At 41.7% G+C, this 25,824-nt stretch overlaps 1 protein-coding gene across 1 annotated transcript in view; it reads right to left on the reverse strand.

Moving 5' to 3' along the window:
* Nucleotides 1-254: 254 nt before the first annotated feature.
* The window catches only part of tubgcp4 (tubulin gamma complex component 4), a 55,983-nt gene continuing 30,413 nt past the window's right edge, over nt 255-25,824 (reverse strand). Inside the window, exons 10-18 of the mRNA XM_063070142.1 lie at nt 22,904-22,954; nt 19,300-19,405; nt 17,681-17,788; nt 16,243-16,372; nt 14,619-14,796; nt 8,777-8,911; nt 6,860-6,976; nt 2,951-3,090; nt 255-1,783 (exon numbers count right to left, since the gene is read on the reverse strand). Of these exons, the coding sequence (XP_062926212.1) occupies nt 1,771-1,783; nt 2,951-3,090; nt 6,860-6,976; nt 8,777-8,911; nt 14,619-14,796; nt 16,243-16,372; nt 17,681-17,788; nt 19,300-19,405; nt 22,904-22,954 (978 nt within the window). The 3' untranslated portion in view covers nt 255-1,770. The remainder of the gene's footprint in view (nt 1,784-2,950; nt 3,091-6,859; nt 6,977-8,776; nt 8,912-14,618; nt 14,797-16,242; nt 16,373-17,680; nt 17,789-19,299; nt 19,406-22,903; nt 22,955-25,824) is intronic.

Raw genomic sequence — 25,824 nt, forward strand, 5'->3', positions numbered from 1 at the left:
ATGCCCGTAAGCAAATGAATTTCAGGGTTTGGATATGATGACATATATGCATTTTGATAATAACATTTACTTTGAAGTTTGTTAATTCATAGGATGAGCTTCCGGGAAATACAACAAAACATGATTTCTGCCTGCAATGCTTCCTTCTGTGGAAGTGTTCAGGGCTTGGCACAGAAAATGAGGGAGGGGAAAGAGTGAGTCAGACGGGGAAGGGAGATGGAGGTCCTGAACTATACAAGGCTCTTAGCTGAGATTATGAAGACACGCAGTCCTCTTTTATTGTCATTTAGTAATGCATGCATTAAGAAATAATACATTATTTCCTCTGGTGTGATATCACAAAACACAGGACAGACCAAGACTGAAAAAAACTAACAAAGCCACATAATTATAACATATAGTTACAACAGTGCAACAATACCATAACTTGATGAAGAAGTCCATGAGCACAGTAAAAGTTCAAAGTCTCTCAAATGTCCCACATCTCACGCAGACGGGAGAAGGAAGAAAAACTCTCCCTGCCATGCCCGACCACAGTCTGACTCTGAGTCATCCGAAAACTTCGAGCTCTGATCAGCTCTCCGACACCGAGTACTGAGCGCCATCTCTATCCGAGCGATTCGACCTCCATCTCGGTCGCCAACAGCAGGCAAAGCCGGGGATTTTGAGGCCTTCCCTCTGAAACATTCCCGACCATGCAGTAACGACAGCAGCCAACGAGCGTTTCAGAAATTTTTCTACATGTTCCTCTGTGCTTTCACAGCTGTCTCCAACAAATCAGAATTGTCCACAGCCCCTACTTAACGGATACGATATCATTTTCACCAGAGGGCTGTGCACGTGCGGCGCGCTGCTTTCTCTCCTCCCTTACAGTAATTGAAGTGGGATTAGTCTGTACCAGTGATAAAAGCAGACTGTTTGTGTACTGACCTGTTTAACAAAGACACTCACACAGCAGCATGGGTTTCATTTTATTGAGTTCCACTAAGAAAATTGGGATGAGGGGTAAAAGAATGAAAAACAGTTTCTTCCTTTTGGTAGGCACAGAGGATTTAGTACTGATTGGAATCTAGAAGATCAACGTTTCATTTAGCTGTATACATGTGCATTGTTGAAAGAGAATTAAACTTGAACTTGCAACTTTGCTTGAAGCACCACGAGGTACTGACATTGATAAACCCAGACCTAAGGCAGGGAAGGATATCCCCAGTTAATTGTGGCTTTTGGACCAGTTTTGGGAAAAGCATCTGAACTTTCAAAAGCAATTTTTTTTTTTTTAGAACCTCTGCCTATCCAATAGCAGTTCTTAAAGAAGTCCATTACTCTGGTATGAATTGATCTTTATCGTTGTTCTAATCACCCTGAACCTTTCTTATCCCACCAGTCAGTGCCCCTCCTTTGAGGTTTGGTGGTCAGATGATAGTAGGAGCCAGGGCAGGGAACAGAGAGTGTTCAGACTGTGCAGCGAGTTTGTAGAATTTCAGGGAACCATAACTCCTACACTGAATTAATTTAATGTGTCAACAAGAGTGGAATCAGGTGACAGGGCAACAAATCATTCATGAAACTCTTCCCTGGTAGACTGAAAATAAGCCCAGACTGCAGTGCGATCCCAAGTTCTCTGTGAAGGCTTCATACAGTTGCTTTCCCAAGGATGGATGCAGGAGGGGCAGATATAGCTAGCAGGGTCACACATGCAACCTTGAACCGCAGATGGGTCAACAACACCAGAGACCGGTGAAGGTGAGGAACCAGTGGACCCAAGACAGGTCAGATGCTAAAACTGAAAAAGAAATGAAGGCTTTGTTAAAGGGTTAAACACAAGAGATTCTGCAGATGCTAGGAATCTTTAACAACACACAAAAAATGTTGGAGGAACTCAGCAGATCAACATCTAGGGAGGGGAATAAATTGACGACATTTTGGCAAAGACCTTTATTCAGGACTGAAAAGGAAGGTGGTAGAAGCCAGAATAAGAAGGAAAAACTACTGTAAATTCCTGCTTCTGGATACTTTCACAGTGACTCACAGGTCCCATTTCATAAATTGATAGCAGTTACACGAGCACAGTGAGACCTGTTGCACAAGGTAATACTTACATTTTATAGACACAAGAGATTCTGCAGATGCTGAAAACATTGAGCAATATACACTAAATGCCGGCTGAATCTATGGATGGGAACAGTCGACATATCGGGCCGAGACCCTTATCAGGACCAGAAAGGAAGGGGGAAGAAGGGGAGGGAGTACAAACGGACAGGTAATAGGTGTGATCAAGTGAGGAGGAAGGTGGGTTTGGGCCAAAACTCTTTATCAGGATTCAATGTTTAGTTCTAAGTCTGTCCAACAGTCCATATTTCTTTCTAAGGATACCTTAGAATAATGCTCTACTAATATCAATTGTCTAGCAAGTATCAATACGTAACAGACACTGTTACTTTACCTGCTCACTCTTGATACAAGCTCAAGTATGTATGCACATCCATGCAGTTTCTACATCAAGCACTTAGACTAATTTTCCTTGCAGGGTCTAAGCTCCCTCCCTCGCCTGGTGGTCTGTATGGCATCAGCTGACTCTGCGTTTCACCAGGCCATGTTTAGCACTCCATTTGACATACAAGAGACTGCAGATGCTGGAATTTGGAGCAAAAAACAAAAACGAACTGCTGAAAGAACTCAACAGGTTGACCAGCAACTGTGGAGGTAAAGTGATGCTTGACATTATCGGCTGAGGCCCCACATCAGGACATTTTTTTCATACATATAGCTCCAGTGCAGGCTCCACTAGATGGCGCATTTAATCCAGTTATCAGCATGACTTATCAGTAAAGGTTGAGCAATCTAGGGTTTTTCTCTTTGGAACAAAGGGGGATGAGAGGTGACTTGATAGAGGTGTACAAGGTGATAAGAGGCATAGTTAGACTTAACACTTGCCACTGCCCACTCTCACCTTCCTAACGTGCCTCCAGAATGTGTGTAGTACTTGTTGTAGTCCAGTCGTAGGAGTAGCTGGGCCAAGTCAGAGTTGATCTGATGATTACGAACGCTTGACAGGATCTTGAAGAGGAGGGATGACTGCCGACTGAAACCCTAAAGAGCATCCAAAACAAGAAAATCAGCCTTGGTCAACAGATGGATCATTGTGCCCGGGAACAGAAGACCTGTTTGTCAGGGAAAGCTAACAATGAGTTGCAGAGGTGACAGACGACAGCACAGTGGCTCAGTTCACAGAGCTGCTGCCTCACGATAGTAGTGACCCCACTTCAATACTGACTTTGGAGTTTGTATGTTCTTCCTATCACTGCATGGGCCTCCCCCAGGTACCCTAGTTCCCTCCCACATTGCACAGAGGTGTAGGTTTATAAACTCAGCGGTTTCTTTATTAGGCGCCCCTGTACACCTGCTTGGTAATGCAAGTATCTAATCAGTCAATCATGTAGCAGCAACTCAATACATAAAACATGCAGACATGGTCAAGAGGTTCAGTTGTTGTTCTGACATTGACAATGGAATGGTTGTTGGTGCCAGACAGGGTGGTTTGAGTACCTCAGAAACTACTGATCTCCTGGGATTTTTCACACACACAGCAGTCTCTATAGTTTAAAGAGAACAGCATGAGAAACAAAAAACAACATCCAGCAAGCTGCAGTTAATGAGAGAGGTCAGAGGAGAATGGTCAAACTGGTTCAAGCTGACTGGAAGACCACAGTAACTGAAATAACTTTGTGTTACAACAGTGGTGTGCAGAAGAGCATCTCTGAATGTACAGCATGCCAAACCTTAAAGTGCATGGGCAACAGCAGCAGAAAACAATGAATATACGCTTAGTGGCTACTTTATGAAGTACGGAAGGTACCTAATAAAGTGACCATTGAGTATAGGTTAATTGAGCCACTGTACTGTATGTTTCCCCCCTTGTGAGTAGTAAAGGAGGAGATATGGAGAATTTGGGAATAATGAAAAATGAGACTGATAGAGGAATAATGTGAATAGGTGGATTCAATAGGCCAAAGGGCCATTTCTATGCTATATACCTCAATGACTCTAGATCTTAAAGTGTTGTTCAATAATCTAGTTGTAATTCTGTGTTTACCTCCTTGAGAGACTGATGGAAAGCGAGCACACAAAGGAGAATGAAAAATGAATGAAAGTAAAGATTGTTTTTACTTTAACTAAAGGGTCATAGAATCAAATAGTACTGGAGGATCTTTGGATCACATCTCTTCAAAGACTGGGATGAAGCTGAACAAACCTTTAAGAGGCAACCATAATTCTTTGTTTTGTAGAAACAGAGTACAGAATGTAAAAAATCATAAGCAATACCAAAAATGTAGTTACTTGGTAAGTCCACCCTGGAGACATTTTTACATTATTGGCATCTAATTACACTGGACAGTAAAGGTTTTGCTTCCTGAATACATTTGGGTGTGTCTTATGGATTTTGGGCAGCTGATTATGAAAATCACCATGAAATTTCCTTATCACACACCATTTAAAAAAAAATTGCCTCAATTTGTTATTTCGATTCATAATTCAAGTCAGAATAACTGATGCCAAGATTAAGGAAGGCATTTTTGTTGGTCCACAAATCAAACAGGTCATCAATGACAGGCAATTCAAAGAACGTCTAGATGGGACCGGAGAAAATTGCATAGAAAGCATTCAAGAATGTTGTTGAAAATTTTCTTGGCAACTACAGAGCACCAAACTACATGCAGCTGGTTAACACCATGCTTCAAGCATACAAAATCATGAAGTGCAAAATGTCACTAAAGATTCATTTTCTGCATCCCCATTTAGACTTCTTCCCTGCAAATCTTGGTGCTGTCAGTGACAAGCACGGTGAAATGTTTCACCAAGGCAATGTGGTTCCAGAGCAATGGTATAAGGGCAACTGGAATCCATTAATGTTAGCCTATTATTGTTCTACATTTAACTGAAAAGCCTCATACACCGAGTACAAACAAAAATCATCAAGCATCAGCAGCATTATGCAATTTAACACATTATATTCAATTAAAGTTAATTTCTTGTTTCACCAAATTCCTACGTGATATAAGTAGTCTGAAATTATTTTTGTGTTCAGCTTCAAGTGGTCTATCATAAACAAAAAAAAATTCTGAGGAAGCAATACTTTTGAAAAATCTATTGTCCAGTAATACTGAAAGCATTAAAGCAGTGAAGAAATGCTGCGTAACTTCTTTATATGTCACCAGGGAATAAAGAGTAATAGAAAGACAGAAAACTGGCAAACAGGAACTTCCATACTCCCGCAAGTCAACTCAGAGAGTTGAGATGAACTTCATGCTGTCAAATAACTACCTAGATTCTAACTTGCTGGTGCCAGGAGATTTTTAAAAAAAAATAAGTTTTACAGTACTGTGTAAAGGTCTCAGGTACCCTAGATATTTTATATGGTTTCAGATGGTATGACTTCCACAGAGTACTGATCTCAACATCATCGAGGCTACCTGGGATTACCTGGAGAGACAGAAGCAAGCAAGACAGCCAAAGTCTGCAGAAGAACTGTGGCAAGTTCTCCAAGATGATTCGAACAACTGACCAGTGAATTTTCTTATAAAACTGCATTACAGTGTACACAAGGCAATTGATGCAGTTTCAAAGGCAAAGGATGGTCACACTAAATATTGACTTAATTTGATTTTTACTGTTTACTGCTCTTTATAGCAAATATTTTGGTATTTAGAAACTTCATTTCACTTCATTTGAAGGCATCTTCACTTTACAGAATTATTTTACATATATCTAAGACCTTTGCAGTTTTGCTATTCTTTCTTTGTAATGACACTTATGTGCTGGACCCACGACAGATCCTCGGAAATGAACACCAAGGAATTTAAAGTTGCTGACCCTCACCATCTCTGATCCCCCAATGAGGACTAGCTCATAGACCTCCATTTTACTCCTCCTGAAGTTCTTGGTTTTGCTGATATTGAGTGAAAGGTTATTGTTGTGGCAACACTCAGCCAGATTTTCAGTCTCCCTCCTATATGCTGAATCACCACCACCTTTGATTCAGCCAAAGACAATGGTGTTGTCAGCAATTTTGAATATATCATTGGAGCTGTGCTTAGCCACACAGTCATAAGTATATAGCAAGTAGAGCAGGGGGCTAAGCACACGGACTCGTGGTGCACTTGTGCTGATGGAGATGGTCGAGGAGATGTTGTTGCCAATCCAAACTGACTGGGGTCTGCAAGTGAGGAAATCGAGGATCCAGTTTCACAAAGAGGTATGAGGCCAAGTCTTGAAGCTTACTGATTAGTTTTGACAGCCTTCTCAGATTCATATTCATTTATCACATGTATATTGAGAACGTACAGTGAAATGTCTAGTTTGCAGTTAGAACCAACACAATTTAAGGGTACGCTGGGGGAAACCCGCCAAGTGTCACCACACGTTCTGATGTCAAAATAGCATGGTCACCACCTTCTACAGAACAACAAAACAGCAACAGCCAAACAAGCCCCTTTCCCACCCTCCCACTCACAGATATGATTGTCTTTCGCCCCAAGAAGTCCATGCTGACCAAGCCACCCATCCAAGTTTGGCCCAATCTCATGCACTATGCAGCTGATAATTACTTTTAAGGTGATCAGTCTAATTATTTGTGTGCGTCTGTTTTAGCGATTTAAAGAACGTTTGCCCCTGTTAAAATGAAGTCAAGGGACTTGACTTCATCCATCCACACTACTAAGAAAGAGGATGTTCTTCAACTTCTCTCCCATACGGCACCAAAACTTTAGCCTAGATCCCTCATACAGCTACTGGAGTTGGGCTCAGATCCCCATCAGTTTTCAGTCTGATAGGTGGAGAGTGCAGGATTGTCAGAACTTACCGTTACCAAGAGGTCCAGTTGTGGTGCACCCCTGTCATCCAACGGTCCTGGATTCTGACTAACCAGAGAGCAGAAGTTATGGCACAATTCCAGGATCTCATTCAGACAATGGAACACCTACAGAGAGTGGGAATGAACTCATCAAACGCTGCTGCCCCATTGAAAAGCTGTTAGTGAAATATTAATATTGACCCATCAGTTCCTTGCTGACTCTTCGGAGCACACCCATTGCTCCCATTCCCCCTCTCTTTCCTTCCAAGTACTTCTCTCTCACATATGACCACCACCGACCCTCAAAGATAGATTAACTTTTTTTGTCACATGCACATCAAAACATATAGTGAAATGCTTCGTTTGTGTCAGTACCCAACAGAGTCAGAGGCTGTGGGGATAGTTCACAACCGTCACTACATTTCTGGCACCAACATAGCATGCCCACTAACTTACTAAACTTACTAATCCTTACTAACACATACTTCTATGGAGTGTCTGAGGAAAATGGAGCACTCGGAGAAACCCACATGATCACAGGGTAGAAGTACAAATTCCTTACAGAGTTAAACCCTAATTGCTGGAGCTTTAAAGCATTACCCTACACCACACCACCACGATACCCATTTTGATTACTTTCTCCTTTGACTACTTTTGTCATTATCCTCCACTTAGCTTACTTGGCTGCTGCAAATTATCCTCTTGTGTTTAGGGTCAAAGAGTCCACAGCTTGAAAAAAGGCTCTTTGACCCAACTTGTCCATACAGACTATGTTGCCCAGAGCACGACTCCCATCTGTCTGCATTTAGCTCACAGTCGTCTAAACCTCTCCTATCCATGTACTTATCTCGATGCTTTTGAAATGTTTATGATGTACCTGCCTCAACTATTATTTCTGGCAGCTCATTCCAAAGACCCACCACCCTTTGCATGAGGAAGCTGCCCCTGATACCCCTTTAAAATCTCTTGTTCTGATCTTATACTTATGTTTTTAAGCACTCCCTGGGAAACAGACTATGTGTATTCACGGTCTATGCCCCTCATGATCTAATGTACCTCTATTTGGTCACCCCTCAATCTCCTATGTTCCAGGGAGTAACCTCTCTTTATAACTCAGGCCCCCAAGTTCAAGCAACATCCTGGTAAATCTTTTCCTCAGTCTTTCTAGTTCAATAACATCCTTCCTATACACAATACTCCAAGTGCGGCTACATCAATGTCTCATATAACTGCAACACAACTTCCCAACTGTTATATCGGTGTCCTGACTGACAAAGGCCAGACAGACAACTCTGCAAACTCCACACAGACAGCACCAGAGGTCAGGATCAAACCTGGGTCTGTGGAGCTCGGAGCAGAGACGGCACATCCTCACGCCATTGCAGTTTTCAACCCGCCATGATCCAGTACATACTGCAATTTCATCTAAATCAGATTTAGGGTTGTTATCACTGACATATGTTGTGAAATTTGATTGTTCGGTGGCAACAGTACAGTGCAATACATAAACTTAACTATAAATTACAATGATATATAAAATAAGAAAATAAATGGTGCAAAAAGACAGTAAACTAGTGAGGTAGTGTTCATGAACTATTTAAAAACCTGACGGTAGAGGGAAAGACACTGTTCTTAAAACACTGAGAGTGTATGTTCAGGCTCCTGTACCTCCTCCCTGATGGTAGTACTGAGAGGAGGGCATGTCCTGGATGGTGAGGGATATGCCCTCCTCATGATAAATACAGCCTTCTTGAGAGGTTGTCCTTCAGAGCTGCACACAAAGAGTCACACTCTCCAGCACCATCTTGTCACATCTGGCCCAAATTCCTGAGATGCTATCTAAATTCCTGGCAAAACTGAACAGCTGAGGCTTCACCTGCACCACTTAATCACGACTTACTTGCCATTAAAGGGAAATATACTCACTGGTTTGAGCAGGATGAACGACTGGGCCAGTAGGTTACTCAGGAAGTGATCGTGAGCCAGTCGGACGCTTTCAAAATCTCGTATAGAATTTATTTGCTGCAGGAGTTGTGAAAACTGAGACTCGAGGACATCCACCTGCAATGGGACAAAGTAGCATTAAGCATCAAATTAAGCAACACAACGCATGGAGGGATTTGGATTCCGCCAGCTTTATGTCAATGTTTCAGTTCTGTCAGTGGAGACAGCTTTGCAAGGTGTCATCTGAGCAAACACAAAGCCAGCGCGCAGGTACAGCTTGGTTCAGCATCCTCAGACCATAATTACAAGACATGTTTTGCTGGAACAGGTACTTCATACTGCACCTAGTATTTTCAGCTGTAAATTGCTGGAAACTGAAGCTAGATAGAGCACAGTGGAGGACGATGAAACAAAATCAGAATCAGGTTTATTGTTAGTGACATATGTCACACAATTGTTTTGCAGCAGCAGTACAGTGCAATACATTAAAAATACTGTAAATTACATTACAAAATATAGTGGATTCCGGTTAAATGGGACACATTGGGACCAGTACATTTTCACCCAATTAAGCAACTGCCCCAATTAGCCAAAGTTTAAATATGGAAATAGTTAAAAAGGTATAATAAAAGACAAACTACAGTTTAACTGAGTAACAAATTATGTAATTAAATGAAATACAGAACAAATTAGAGCACTACTAATACAACAGGAATTCTGCAGATGCTGGAAATTCAAGCAACACTACTAATACTATGACATATGGGGCAAGGTGGAGTGATCTGTGTGCCCACTATGCTCCAAGCAAGGAACCCTGGAGCACATCCTCAGCAGCTGCGCAAGGGCACTTGGTGAGGGACGGTACAGGTGGAGGCATGATCAGGTCCTGAAGACCATTGCTGAAGCCGTCAGCGCAGGAGTTTTGTGGGCGAAGCAGTCCCGACCCTCCAAGCAGACCATTGCCTTTGTCAGAGCTGGGGAGCTGCCAATACCTGCCAAAAGAACATCTGCAGGCATCCTGACCTCTGCGAGGGACTGGCAGCTGTTGGTGGACCTCCAGCGGCAGCTGAAGTTCCCCAACCATATCGCAGCCACCGCCCTGCATCCAGACACTGCCCTACTGTCTGAGTCTACTAAGCAAGTGGTGCTGCTGGAGCTGACAGTCCCATGGGAAGATAGCTTGGAAGAGGCCTTTGAAAGGAAGTTCTCCAAGTACGCAGGACGGGTCAACAACTATCAGCAGGCTGGGTGGAGAGCAAGGTGTCTCCCAGTGGAGGTTGGTTGTAGGGGATTTGCAGCCCGTTCCTTAGTTGGAGCCTTCAGCAATTTGGGCATCAAGGGAGAGAGGAAGAGGAGAGTCATCCGCAGTACCATTGATGCCGCAGAGAGGGCCTCAAGATGGCTGTGGCTCAAACACCATGGAGTCATAAGTAGCTAGCCATCTGGACACAAGCTGGGGTCTGATTAGCCCCGGCTGGATCACCTGGAGGAGGGTGTATGATGTTGAAAGACTCGAAACACCCAATGATTCCAGGAACATCACTGAAGATATGTCCAGAAGCATCAGTAGATGTATGTACATAGCTGACTGTTGTATAAAACTGTGTATTAGGTCCTAATAGTTATCGACGGAGGAATTCATCCAGTGTACGATGCCATGTTCTATTGATTGTAAATAAACAAAACCAGTGCAGATAATATGGACTACTTTCATATAATGCTTTCGATGACTGCATCTTCCAACAATTCTTTTTCATTATAACAATCAAGATAACCGTTGATACCTTTAAATCCTTCGTAGTTCCTAACTTGTTGAAGTAGTGAAATCACTTCAATTACTCTCCCAGAGTTTCTGGCATCTCCAGCTTAATGCTTGAAACCGCAGGGAATAAAACAGTTCTCAATCATCTTACTGCTTATTTCTCGCCAACTAAAAGCGACAAAAAAAATCACTGCTTTTGAATACAAATACACATAACCAACATAATTCAATATCTGTTCGCTCTAAGCACAGCATAGCATCTAATGGCCAGAGAAGTGCACTTGACTGATGCGAGTTAGAAACTGTTTGGCAATAGACTCCTGTCCCAATTAAGTGGCATAGTGTTCCAAATAAACAAAGGGAATCCAGCTGTTTTCTTGATTAGATGGGATTGTGAAATGGGCCCAGCAGAGATTGCACTTTCTGAGGAAGCTTAAACAAGCATCCCTCCCCACTAACATCTTAACTACATTCTACAGAGGCGTGGTTGAGAGTGTGCTGACCTTTTGCATCACAACCTGGTACTCCAGCTGCAGTGCTGTCGACAAAAAAGCCTTGCAGAGGGTGGTTAGGGGAGCAGAGAAGGTTATTGGGGTCTCCCTATCTTCTGTCCAAGACCTCTTTCAGAGTCGATGCCTCCAGAAGACACGGTACATCATTAAAGACCCCTCACACCCTCTCCATGAACTGTTTGTTCTTCTGCCATCAGGCAAACGTTACAGGAGCATCAAAACTAAAACCACAAGGCTACTAAACAGCTTCCTCCCACAGGCAGTCAGACTGCTAAATAGCTGCTCCACCTGACTCTGCTTTGGACACTTTTAACTTGCACTGGACACTTATAACTTGATTTTAACTGACATGTGGCTGTTGTGTTTTACTATTTATTGTTATGTTTATTATTTAGTGTTGCATTTGTTATGTTATGATTGCACTGCTCCTGAGAAATGCTGTCTCATTCTGCCCTGCAGAGCTGATGTACGGTTAGAATGACAATAACATTTTTTGAATCTTTGAAATCTTGAATCTAGTTGTTGTTCTTTAACAGTTGTCCCAATAAGCAGTTATTTCAATTAACCAATGGCCGAATTACCTGGAATCCATGTATAATTTTTTAAATTTTGAAAAGCAGTGCAAAAAGAGAGCAAAAGTAGTGAGGTAGTGTTCAAGGGTTTATTATACATTCAGAAAACTGTTGGCAGAGGGGAAGAAGCTGTTCCTAAAACATTGAGTGAGAGGGGCAGTAGAGCTGTGGGACAAGAATGAATGGTGAGAGTTTCACTTAACCAGTGAGATTTAAGAGTTGAGGAAGAAACAGAAGAAAGATGAGGGTGGTGAATTAAAGGGTCAGATCTATGAAGCTGAATAAAGAGGGAGAGAACAATATGATAGGGCAACATGGAAAGGAAGAAAAAGATGAACCATCAGGTTTCTGTGAATGGGGTCTGGAACCTGGGGACCAAAGTGGTGAAAGGCAGCAAACAATCGTCCATTAGGGATACACCAGTCTTGATGCAAGGTTTCGACCCAAAGTAGACTATTCCTATATCCTGCACCGCACCCCACCACCACCAGATGCTGCTCGACCTACTGCGTTTCTCCCACAGATTGTATTTTGAACAAACAGTCTGTTGAATGCAATGGAGGTTGGACAGGTGTATGAACCAGCTGACAAAGTTGAAAATAAGTATCTGCAAAAAAACCTTTACCCAACTTGTACCCATCACCTTCCCTTTGACACTGCCTTTTACTCTGTTGTAAAATTAATGAAAGGAATACAACTAATAAATATTTTGCTGGGCAATGCTTTTCATTAGAAGTATTAGTCCTTTCCAGTTCCTCAACATTTCATAAAGGAACATTATTAAAGCCCACTGTAGGAAAAAACTCTTAGTTGCAGAAGGGGGAAAGAATCAAATGTTGCATATTGAACATTAGCTTTCAAATATCAAAACTTAAACTTACAAGGAAAGGTGTAACACACATAAAAATTGCTGGTGAACACAGCAGGGAAAGGTGTAAATCATTCCCACATAATTCTAAGTAAACCAATACCAATAAACCTTTGGTGTTATGATGCATCTGGACAGAAGAACATTATTTACTCCTGAAGTTTGTTCAGTCATTATAGTCAGTAAGGGTAATATAGCACAGAAACAGTCTTTTTGGTCCACCTAGTTCATGCCAAAAAGACATAAGTCGTAAGAGCATAAAGAGATTCTGTATATGCTGGAAATCCGGAGCAACACACACAAAATGTATGTGTGACCTGCTGAGCATTTTGTGTGTATTCCTCAGGATTATTATTACTGTCTTAAATGATATGGTATTTGCTGTTTTGCAGCAGTATCATCCAAAGATATAAAATTGCTATAAATTACAGTCGGTCCTCCATATCCGCGGATTCAACCAACGGCGGATTGAAAATATTCGAAAAAAAATTCCAGAAAGTTCCAAAAAGCAAAACTTGAATTTGCTGCGCAGCGAGCACTACACTGAATCCACGCGAATGAAGTGATGTGTAGGCGTACCCTGCTGTAGCCTCCCGCCATTTCACAGATCCTCAGTCTCTCTCCAGCACTCGTTGTTTGAGCATTGTTTGCCTTGCATCTCGTTCGTTCGCTACTTGTGCTGTGAGCGAGAGGATGGAGTTTAAGGCTAGTAAGGGACGGCTGGCTAGCTATGTAAAGTGCTACAGCCTCAAGAACTTAAAGATCACGGGAGAATCGGCACTGGCTGATGCCGAGGCAGCATCAGCATTCCCAGAAGAGCTACGATGGTTGCGTCTGTACTAAACGTGTACAGACCTTTTTTTCTTGTTATCATTCCCTAAACAATATAGTATAACAACCATTTACATAGCATTTACATTGTATTAGGCATTATAAGTAAATCTAGAGATGATTTAAAGTATACTGGAGGATGTGCATAGGTTATATGCAAATACTACACCATTTTATATAAGGGACTTGAGCATCCGCGGATTTTGGTATCCGCAGGGGGTCCTGGAAATCCCCTGCAGATACCGAGGGACAACTGTACAATTAAATAAACAGTACAAGAAAAGGAATAATGAGCTGACCAACTGCTTAGAGCTGAAGATCTCTGCCACCTCCACCAGAACACACTTTAAGTTATGTGCCCTTGCACTTTTTCCACCTCAACCTCCCCCACCAGTAAAGACAAAGATTTAAAGATTAGCTTTATTTGTCACAGGAACATCGAAACATACAGCAATTGCATTGATTGTGTCAACAAGCAAAACAGTGCAAGGAGGTGCTGGGGCAGCATGCAAAATTGATTACAAAGGATCACTGGGACCCGAGTCACCTCAACCACAACCTTTTCCAGCTGCTAACATCCAGGAAACAGTATGACAGCATAGGAGCCAGGACCAACAGGCTCTGAAACAGCTTCTTCCACTAGGTCATGAATTAACTCACTCTGATTTGAGTGTATTTCTATGTTATATTGACTGTTCTATTTATTATAAATTACTATGATTGCACATTTAGACGGAGACGTAACGTAAAGATTTCACTCCTCACGTATGTGAAGGATGTAAGAAATAAAGTCAATTCAATTCAATTAGTAACCAATATGGAAGCCAAGGACTAGATACAGTAATATGCAGAGGGTGTTTCCAGTAGTGGGAGAGTCTAGGACCAGAGGACACAGACTCTGAAGAGAACAACATCCCTTTAAAACAGAGATGAAGAGGAATTTCTTCAGCCAGAGGGTGGTGAACCTGTGGAATTCATTGCCATAGATGGCTCTAGAGATCAAGTCATTGGGTATATTTAAAGCAAAGGTTGATAGGTTTTTAATTAGTAAGGACATCAAAGATTATGAGGAGAAGGTAGGAAGGAGATTGAGGTTGAGCGGGATAATAAATCAGCCATGATGGAATGCCAGAGCAGACTCAATGGGCTGACTGGCCTAATTCTGCTCTTGTGCCTTATGGTCTCTTCGTATTTCTCTACCAGTCCTTTGCTTTGGCATTTCAGTTACAAGCCCAGTAACTGGTCCTTATAATCTAGCTCCTGCTTTATTCTTGATTACCTGTAGGTAGTATTGTAGGTTGTCCACAAGGAAAGCCATATGGTTCCTCAGTCTCCACTTGACTGCATCCGTCTTGTTGGACTTGAGGTGCTTCCGCTGCATTTGCACTGCCCAGCAGTGTTGCAGTTCTGCCTGCACCCTCCGCACACTCAGCAAGTACTTGAATACAATGTTATACCTGAGGAAGAGAACACCAGATGGGGCGAGGAGCACGTAACTTGGAACGTAGCCTGAACTACAAACCTCCCCCGCGTCATACACTCAGTGGCCACTTTATTGGGTACACCCACTTGTCAATGCAAACATCTAATCAGCCAATCATGTGGCAGAAACTCAATTCATAAAAGCATGCAGACATGGTCAAGAAATGTTGTTCAGACCAAACATCAGAAAGGGGAAGAAATGTGATCTACGTCACTTTGACCATGGAATGATTGTTGGTGTCAGACAGGGTGGCTTGAGTATCTCAAAAACTGCCTGATCTCCTCGGATTTTCACACACACCAGTCTCTAGGGTTTACAAAGAATGGTGCAAAAAAAAAACCCAGTGAGCGGCAGTTCTGTGGGTGAAAACATCTCGTTAATGAGAGTGGTCAGACTGGTTCCAGCTGACAGGAAGGTGAAAGTAGCTCAAATAATCACACATTAAAATAGTGGTGTGCAAAATAGCATCTCTGAATGCACAACATGTCGACCCCTGAAGTGGATGGGCTGCAGCAGCAGAAGATCACAAACATTCGCTCAGTGGTCATGCTATTAGCTACAGGAAGTAGGTACTGAGTGTAAGAAGCATCTTTCTGATGAGATATCAAATCAAAAAAAAAAATTCAGATACTGGAAGTAAAAACAGAAAGATACGTAGCCCCCAGATCGAATTCTGCAGCTTCCGGTAACTCATTTTGTTTTGTATCATAACTTAAGCTGGGAATAGTGCAGAGGAGACTTATGAGCATGCTGTTGGGACTCGAGAGACTGAGTTATGGAGAGAGTGTGAGCAGGTTAGGACTGTGATCACTGGAGTGTACCAGAATGGGGTATGATCTTATTCCATATACCTGTCTAGTAGTCTCTTAAACTTCACTAGTGTATCTGCCTCCACCACTGACTCAGGCAGCGCATTCCACGCACCAACCACTCTCTGAGTAAAAAACCTTCCTCTAATATCCCCCTTGAACTTCCCACCCCTTACCTTAAAGCCATATCCTCTTGTATCAAGCAGTGGTGCCCTGGGGAAGAGGCGCTGATTACCCACTCTATCTATTCCTCTTATTATCTTGTACACCTCTATCATGTCTCCTCTCATCCTCCTTCTCTCCAAAGAGTAAAGCCCTAGCTCCCTTAATCTCTGATCATAATGCATACTCTCTAAATCAGGCAGCATCCTGGTAAATCTCCTCTGTACCCCTTCCAATGCTTCCACATCATGCACACAGTCTTTTTCCCCAGGGTTGGGGAACCCAAGAACCAAGGACCCAGGTTTAAGGTGAGAGGGGAGAAACTTAATAGGAACCCAAAGGACTTTTTTCTCCCAGAGGGTGGTTAGTACATGGATTGACTGGCCAGACAAAACAATTGTGAAGAAAGGAGGAAAAATAAGGAAGACCAGTTCACAAATTAAGCTTACTTTTCCAGCACTGCAGGGGTAAACAGGATGTGCAGAGGCCATTGCACTTTATACGACAGTCCCAGGGCAGACCAGCCAGAAGTAGGGGCTTCACGAGGGGAAGATGACGCGTCGCGGCTCTGTGTTGAATCTATATGTGCACAGGGAGATAGGGAAACATACAGAAACATAAGGCAAAGCTGATAATGGCAATCAATGCTAGGCAACAATTAACATTTGGGAATGAAAGCACAGTAGTTAAATGTTTGAAGCATTAGCTGAGGCAAGCACTAATCAATCAGTTGCTGTGAAAGTCCTCCGGGATCACTGAAGTACTGACTACAGATACTCTACTCTACATGTACAATCATAGACCTTATATAACCATATGGATCAGCAAAGTTCAAAGGAAGTTTGTTAACAAAGTTCAGCACATGCATGTCACCATATACTACACTGAGATTCATTTTCTTGCTGGCATTCACAGTAACAAAAATTAAATGATAGAATCAATGAAAAATCACACACACACACTGACCAGCAACCAATGTGCAAAAGACGAACTGTGCACATACAAAAATAAATATTTTTAAAATCAGGGATCAGCATCTCGGGGGGGGGGGGGTATATTGTGTCATATACATACTTTGAGAATAAATTTAATTGAAATTTGCTGATCTATAACACCTATGATCGCACACGTAAAGCAGAACATTTATAGTCAGCACTTTCCTTAAGGACAACAGTCACCTAAAAGAGTTTTCACAGCAATCTGTTGATTTGCATTGATTCAGAAGATACATATTGTCTCAAAAAGCCCAGAACAGAGCAGCAAATCAACACAGGCGGTTATGAACAGATATTAAAATCTAGATTGCAACATGTCCATGTCTCATGACATAACATTAATACTCCTAAACAATCTCAAATATTCATTGAATTTAGTTGGAAATGACTTCTGGGCTGAGGCAAGAAACAAATGTTGAAAGCAGTGCCCTGATACTTGAGGCCAATACTCACAGGCTGCCCCACTGAATAATTATCGACACCTACAGAAATGCATACACACTTCTAGGATATATAAATCTCAGAGTACATCAATGAGATGCCACTGGGCCAAAAAGACAAGAATGCAAAGGCACAAGAGATTGTGCAGATCCTGGGAATGTCGAGCAACACACACAAAATGCCGGAGGAACTCAGCAGGTCAGGCAGCATCTATGCAAGGAATACTTCCACCTTCCCCACTCTGATGCAGCTTACTTAACTTTCTCTGGACATGCAGACTTCATTTCTGGCAGTCCAACAGTCTGTGCTGGTGCTCTGGATGGTGCTTAGGGCATTACAGGGAACAGAGTGGCAATAACTGGGAATCACTACTAGTGACTCTGTTCCTTAGTTCTCTACTATTCATTAAACAATACTCGGAAAGATCAGAAAGGACGTGTGCATTACCTACCTTTGGGGTCTTTCCCGTGATATTCCACAGTGAGGTGCAGGAGTGGGAGAAGATTGTCATCATCCAATAATACCCTGTGTGCTGATTTCTGGAACGTTACATTGACATCTGTAACACAAGAGATAATGAAGCTGCTGGAAATCAGAGTAACACACACAAAATGCTGGTGGAACTCAGCAGGTCAGGCAGCTTCTAGGGGGAGGAATAAACAGACAAAGTTTCAGACTGAGACCTGTCCTGATGAAGTTCCCAAGAAGGGTTTCAGCCCAAAATGTCAACTGTTTATTCCTCTTCATCAATCCATTATCATCTGTAGACATTCATAGATTAGCGAGTGGGAAAGATCAGAAACAGGAAACAAGTTAAATAAGTTTTTTACAACTAGCTTTCTGCTATAATTATTTAAACAGAATTAGATTATGTATTTTAAGAAACACAAAAGCATTAGAATCAGAAATTAGGAGCAAGCTATAGTATCTCTTGAACCTGCATCACCATTTGGCTGCTCCTGTACACTTTCCTCCCACAATTCCCAATCCCCACACTACTGCTTCCTTAATGCTTAGTGCTGGAATATCAGCAATTCTACCTAGGAGTTTTATTTAAAAACTGTAACCAAGGCATAAGAGCTAACCCACAAATTACAGATGGGATAAAAAGTGCCAATTTGGATTAAAAAACCCGCAGTCTTTCCAGAATTCTAGATTTGGGTTTAAAAACTCTTAAAAATAATAGAAAGCATCCAGCTTCACCAGGTGAAGAGACATGCATGGTAAGCGGCAGATACCTGCTGGTAAAGAATTTTCAGGAGGTTGTAGTGTTTATAATCATTTATATTCAGCAATCCATTCCATCACGGGCTCAACCATCCTCACTATCAAGGACATCTTAAGTATGGTGGCATGCATCATAAAGGATCCTCACCATCCAGGACATGCCCTCTTCTCTTTACTACCATCAGTGCAGGAGCCTAAAGACCCACACTCAATGATTTGGAACAACTTTGTCTCCTCTGCTACTAGATTCTTGAATGGTCCGTGAACACAACTTCTTTATTCCCTTTCTTTGCACTATTTTTTTTGTAATGTATAGAATTTTATGCCTTTGTACTGTATTGCTGCCACAATATTACAAATGTATCAGGCATCATTGATACTAAATCTGACTCTGATAGTTCGTGGCTCACACGCCCACAGAGGTCAAAGTTTTGCAAACTGAAATGTTTGATTGACTTAAATAAAATTTAAACCATGAACATGTTAACAGAGTGGCTAATAATGACAAATAAGACGAACCTATCTTTAAACTTGTCAATTCATTCTGCAGTTTACCAAGAATGAGCATATAGCCTACTGCTGATAAAGCTTCACGGCAGCATAATTTAGACCACTTACCACATGAACACTGACAGCGATTTTTTGATGAGGCCTCTCATTTTAAAATGCACCATTCTTCTAAAGGAGTGTAGGAAGATTTGCTCTGATCAGAATTTCTACTGAAGTTACCATATCACAGTTACAATAATCAGAGTGTTATTGCTATTCAGAAATTTAATTAACACCCTCCCTTCTCTATTCTTAACAAAGCAGCTCCCCTCTCTGGTCATTCGTCTTATTTACCGTGCTCAGTGACTGCCGTTGGTGGAGTCTTTAATAAATGCTGTGCGCTGTCGATGAAAGCCTGAAACAGTTCACCTCGACCCAGCAGGTAGAAATCTTTGATTATCTGTAAAACAGCCCAGGATAAATCTGACAGCACTTAATGCTCACCCACAATTTTAGAGAGCGTGTTTTTTACCAACATATTCAAAAAATAGGTATAGTTGAAAGAACAATTAGGTACAGTCAAACAAGACATTCTGCAGATGCTGGGAAACTTGAGCAACAACACACACACACACAATGCTGGAGAAACTCAGCAGATCAGCAGCATCTGTGGAGGGGAATCCAGTGTCTAGATGAAGGGTCCCAGTCTGAAATGTCGACTATTTATAGATACTGCCTGACCTGCTGAGTTCCTCCGGCATTTTGTGTGCATTGTTTATAGTTAAACAAAATACTTTGATTTGAGTTTAGCTCTGCCAAAACAGAAAGTCATACACTTCTTTCCAAGAAACTCAAATGAAGAGCTGAGATCCAGAGTAAATAACAACACTAACATTGAAGAAGAAAGTAGTGTAACTGTCGATCAGGATGAGCTAGTCACTTCACACCACACTGGAGTACTAAATTAAGATAGACTCCAGATAGCCATAAAATATTGAAAATCCATGGAAGTCGCTGAAGCTCCCCTCTCGCACGAAAAACAAAAAGAAACAAAACTCGCAAACCCCGAACCTCGCCCTTGCACAAAAACTAACAGATCGTCCATCTGGACACGGCAGCTAAAACATCAAACCCCAAACCCCCAAACTCCTCCTCACACAAAAACTAACAGATTGCCCACCCAGACATGGCAGCTAAAACATCAAACCCCTAATCCTCCAGCTCCTCCCATGCAAAAAAGCAACAATAACATCAAACACCCAACCCCTCCCTTATCTAAAAAAGTAACATATTGTCCACCCGTTAATTGGCAACACAGAAAAACTGAAAGAGACCAATATAAACTACAGTCCACACTGATAATCACATACATCTTGGAATTTCAAAAGCATTCTCTGTCAGCATCAAGAACAAGAAATGCAGAGGACTTAAACAATCTTTTGTTTCTATTTTCACAGAAGACAATAAAACCCACAAAAATATTGAAGAACCAATTGTCAACTGCAAATGAATAAAGTAAATATTATAAAAAAAAACTATTGTTAATGAGCCTGAGAAGTGAAATATCTCAAAGATTTGATAATCTGCTCCTCAAAAGTTTGAAAATTCAGCTACAAAGATAATGGACACTCTGGTTACCTAAACTATAAACACAATACTTGTAATAAAGGGAATATAGTAAACATTGACCAGTCTGATTCTTGAACAGGTCAGTCTGTCATGGGAAGAATTTGAATAAGTTAGGTCTTTACTCTCTGCACTTTGATAAAATGAATAAAAATGACTCAACAGGACAGATGTAGGAAGGACATTTCCCAAGGGTGAGAAGTCTAGTGGTCAGTCTCAAAATAGTGAGTGGGCCATTAGGACCTAAATGAAGGAAAATTTTCTCAACCCAGGGTGTGGTGGACTCTTGAAATACTTCAGCCCAGATAAATGTGGAGGCCTAGTCAATGTGTTCAAAAGAGAAATCGATAGTTTTCTGGATATTAAAGGGATAGGAGAGTAACACAGGAAAATTAAGTTTAGGGTTAGATCAGCCACAATCTTGTTGTACAGCCAAAGGGCCAAATGGTCCAGCCCTGTTCCTTTTTCTTATGTAAATTATAACCACTACGTGAACAAAATGATAGTTCTGAAGGGAAAAAGCTTTCTCATGTGACTTTTAGCTGAAGTTTTAACCCATGTTTACAATATAATTATATCTGCTTGGTTGTTGCAATCTAAGCAGCAATCTGGAACTTCAGGAGAGACAGATATGATCTGGAGCTTTACCTAGGTCCTGATCACTGATATACATCTGCCTAGCCCTGGAATCACTATGTCTTGACACAGGGCTTTGACTTGAAACATTATAAATTCTTCCCCACCCACTACCGCACGCCTCCCCCCACCCCCACTGTCCCCTGCCAGCACAGATACTGTTTGACCTGTCATTTTCCTCCTGTTGGCCACTTCACCACTGATAGGTATCACTTTAATTCTAATATATTCTAAAGCATATTAACATCCTGGCCAAAAAGAAAATCGTAACAATATTCATTAAGTTGAATCACTGACTCCATTTTGACTCCCACATGAGATCAAATCTTACAGTGAGTAATTGACTACTTTTTAAAATCAAAAAAGAACAGATTTTACTGTAGGCGTTGAGTGTGCAAGCTCTTTTTGTAAGGTACCTGAATAAATCAGGAATCAGCAGTGAGTCACATTTATATAACCCTTAAGGTTTGGCAACAAGAGAGTGTTGAATAAATATCATACAGGTTACAACAGATGCCTGCAGCCCCGCAGCAGCTGGCAAATACATCGGCCTATCTCCCAAGCTCTTGATCGTATGCACATTAGTAAGCTTCGTAGGACCTACATTCAGCTTAAGTACAGTGAAAGCTTTTCATGCTTATAGTAATAAACATGTATCATTACTGAAAGCAGCTCTTATCCCAAGTGCAACTTATTTGATCAATTAATGGAAAAAGCTAAATCTCCACACTTGGAATACTGTGTTCAGTTCTGGTCACCTCATTATAGCAAGGGTGTAGAAGGTTTAGAGGGGGTGCACAGGAGATTTGCCAGGATGTTGCCTGGACTGCAGGACATGTCTTATGAAGATGGGCTGAGCCAGCTATAGCTTTTCTCTTTGGAGCGAAGTAGGATGACAGAGGTGTACAAGAAAGAGCTATAAATAAGAATGGACAGCTGGAGATTCTTTCTCCAGGGAGAAATAGCTAATAGAAAGGGGCATAATTTTAAGGTGATTGGAGGAAGATATAGGGGGGAGGGGATGTCGGAGGAAATTTATTTATACAGAGAGTGGAATGCCCTGTGAGTGGCAGTGGTAGAGGCAGATATGTTATGGGCATTTAAGAAATTCTTGGATATCCACAGAGATGATAGAAAAATGGAGCATTATGTAGAAGGGAGTAGTTAAATTTATCTTAGAATAGGTTAAAAGGCTGGCACAACATCATGGGCCGAAGGGACCACACTGTTCTATGTTCTACTTTTAAAAATAAAAGTTTTTTTAACAAAAATTATTGTCTTTTCTCCCAATCCTAACATTTTAGGTTTCCTTTTAAGTTTATTTAAATTTGGTTCAGCAGATAACAAAACTTAGTGCTAGAACCTGAAGCTGTAGCTTCACATTTCGAAACATCCAGTGACTCAAAATCAAGAACTCCAGGATCAATTCTAATGGATAATTAATCCAGGACAAAGCCCCATTTTCTCTACCCCATCAAATACCTCAGCTCTTACTTCAGATTTACTGCAACTGTATGTCTCTATTCCTCCTCCAGCCAACTTTTATTATCTTCATGGGGATGCCAGTTCAGTACTCACAGAACTTGAAATCCACCAACTTGAAATAATGTACCGTATATCACCATGCCTTCAGTGTCCCCAGATCAAAGATAAAATACTCCACAAAATCCAATTTCTAAACACTGTTCAGTCTCACCTTAAGTTGTCCCAGAAGTCCTGCCTCTTCCACCACCAACTTCCATAGATGCTGGTTAAAAATTAAAAGAAAAACAGATTTACTCAAAGACCTGAACAAAATTTGAACAGAGGTACCTCAGTAACACAGACACAGCTCACGGGTGTGTGATGAATAACACTTCACCTGAACTATCTGCCTAAACATTCTTACCATCACATTTCATATGGCTCTGGTCCCTCTTGCATCAGTACCCTCAAGTGCCATTAAAAAAAATCCTCAACATGAGAGATTCTGCAGATGCTGGAAATCCACAGTAACACACACAAAATGCTGGAAGTACTCAGCAGTCAGGCAGCATCTATGGAGGAGAATAGAAGTTTGATGTTTCGGGCCAAGACCTTCCCTCAGAAAATCCACCATCAGTTATAAGCAATCATTCTCCAAAATTAATCTGACTTGGAAGCCATGTTGCAGAGCACAATTCCTCTCCCATTTAGACCGCATGGGAAAAAACACTTTGTGGTGCACAGTTCTTTAGATTGGAATGAGAAGAACATAATTTTATACTGCTCTCGCCAAGCCATAATTCAGCTAGGGTCAATTGATTGCACTGCTGTGACAATGTAACCCAGTATGAATGGTGAGGAGATAAAAGACCAGTTAACCAAACAGCTCAGCAAAGTAACAACAGAAAAATACCAAATCCTCGGCGACTAAACTTACAGAGCTAAAAGTGCAAAACAAACAGGTAAGAGAAAGTCGAGTTTATTGTCACATGCTCAAGAAAAGTGAAGTACAGGTGCAATGAAAAACTTGCTTGCAACGTCATCACGTCACATAGATTCAGAAAGCAACACACAGAATACAAGTTATACAGAAGTTGCACATAAATTATCCCCATTTTTTTTTATATAGAGAGAGGATCAACAGAAGATTTAGCAGGATGTTGCCCAGGTTAGGGAACGCATCTAATGAAGATAGATTGGCCAGGACTTTTCTCTTCAGAGTGAAGGAGGATGAGAGGCAACTTGATAGAGGTGTACAAGATGATAAGAGAAATAAATCAAGTGGATAGCCAGAGACATTTTCCCAAGGCGGAAATGGCTAATACTAGACAGTACTATTTTATGGTGATTTGAGGAAAGTATAGGGGGATGTCAGAGGTGAGTTTTCTTTACACAGAGAATGCTTAGTGCATGGAACAACCTACCAAGGGTGGTGGTAGAGGCAGATAAATTAGAGACATTTAAGAAATTCTTAAATGGCAAATGCTTGATAGAAAAATGGGGGGCTATGTAGGAGGGAAGGTTTAGATTGATTTTAGAGTAGGATAAAAAGTGAGCCAAAGGGCCTGTACTGTACTGCAGTGTTCTATGTTCTAAAATTTATAAGACAGCGAACAAGCTAAAATTGGAATAATAATAGAGAAACATACATCAAAGTTGCTGGTGAACGCAGCAGGCCAAGCAGCATCTATAGGAAGAGGCGCAGTCGACGTTTCAGGCCGAGACCCTTCGTCAGGACTAACTGAAGGAAGAGTGAGTAAGGGATTTGAAAGCTGGAGGGGGAGGGGGAGATGCAAAATGATAGGAGAAGACAGGAGGGGGAGGGATAGAGCCGAGAGCTGGACAGGTGATAGGCAAAAGGGGATACGAGAGGATCATGGGACAGGAGGTCCGGGAAGAAAGACGGGGGGGGGGGTGACCCAGAGGATGGGCAAGAGGTATATTCAGAGGGACAGAGGGAGAAAAAGGAGAGTGAGAGAAAGAATGTGTGCATAAAAATGAGTAACAGATGGGGTACGAGGGGGAGGTGGGGCCTTAGCGGAAGTTAGAGAAGTCAATGTTCATGCCATCAGGTTGGAGGCTACCCACACGGAATATAAGGTGTTGTTCCTCCAACCTGAGTGTGGCTTCATCTTTACAGTAGAGGAGGCCGTGGATAGACATGTCAGAATGGGAATGGGATGTGGAATTAAAATGTGTGACCACTGGGAGATCCTGCTTTCTCTGGCGGACAGAGCGTAGATGTTCAGCAAAGCGGTCTCCCAGTCTGCGTCGGGTCTCACCAATATATAAAAGGCCACATCGGGAGCACCGGACGCAGTATATCACCCCAGTCGACTCACAGGTGAAGTGATGCCTCACCTGGAAGGACTGTTTGGGGCCCTGAATGGTGGTAAGGGAGGAAGTGTAAGGGCATGTGTAGCACTTGTTCCACTTACACGGATAAGTGCCAGGAGGGAGATCAGTGGGGAGGGATGGGGGGGACGAATGGACAAGGGAGTTGTGTAGGGAGTGATCCCTGCAGAATACAGAGGGGGGGGAGGGAAAGATGTGCTTAGTGGTGGGATCCCGTTGGAGGTGGCGGAAGTTACGGAGATAATAATAGATAATAATAATAGAGACAAGTTTTATCATGAGTATCATCTAAACTTCATTTTTAAGTAACTATTTTATAACTATAATAAATTATTCTTTATTTATCATTAAATACTATTGTTATTATGCCATTTAATTAATAAATTAAAAAACTGTTTCTCCCTCTATGCCAGGGGTTCCCAATCAAAAATCATAGGAACATGAGAGAAATGAAAATCTGGTGAGTAACTATTGTTCCACTATTCAAGAAGGGAATCAGGGATAATCTTGGAAACTATAGATGTGTGAGTCTCACATTAGTGGTTGGGAAGTTATTAGAGAGAATTTTTTGGGAGAAGATTTAGAAAAACCATGGATGAGAGAAAGCCATCATGGCTTTGTGCAGGGCAAGTTGTGTCTTACTGACTTGACTGAGTTTTTTGATGTGATGAGGGTTTTAGATGAAAGTTGAGCTGTGGATGTTGTCTACATGGGTTTTAGTAAAGTGTTTGTCAAGATTCATCATGAGAGGCTCATCCAGAAGATTAAGATGCATGGGATCCATGGTGAATTGGCTGT

This window comes from Mobula hypostoma, chromosome 18 (assembly GCF_963921235.1).
Source record: "Mobula hypostoma chromosome 18, sMobHyp1.1, whole genome shotgun sequence".
Taxonomy (NCBI): Eukaryota; Metazoa; Chordata; class Chondrichthyes; order Myliobatiformes; family Myliobatidae; genus Mobula; species Mobula hypostoma.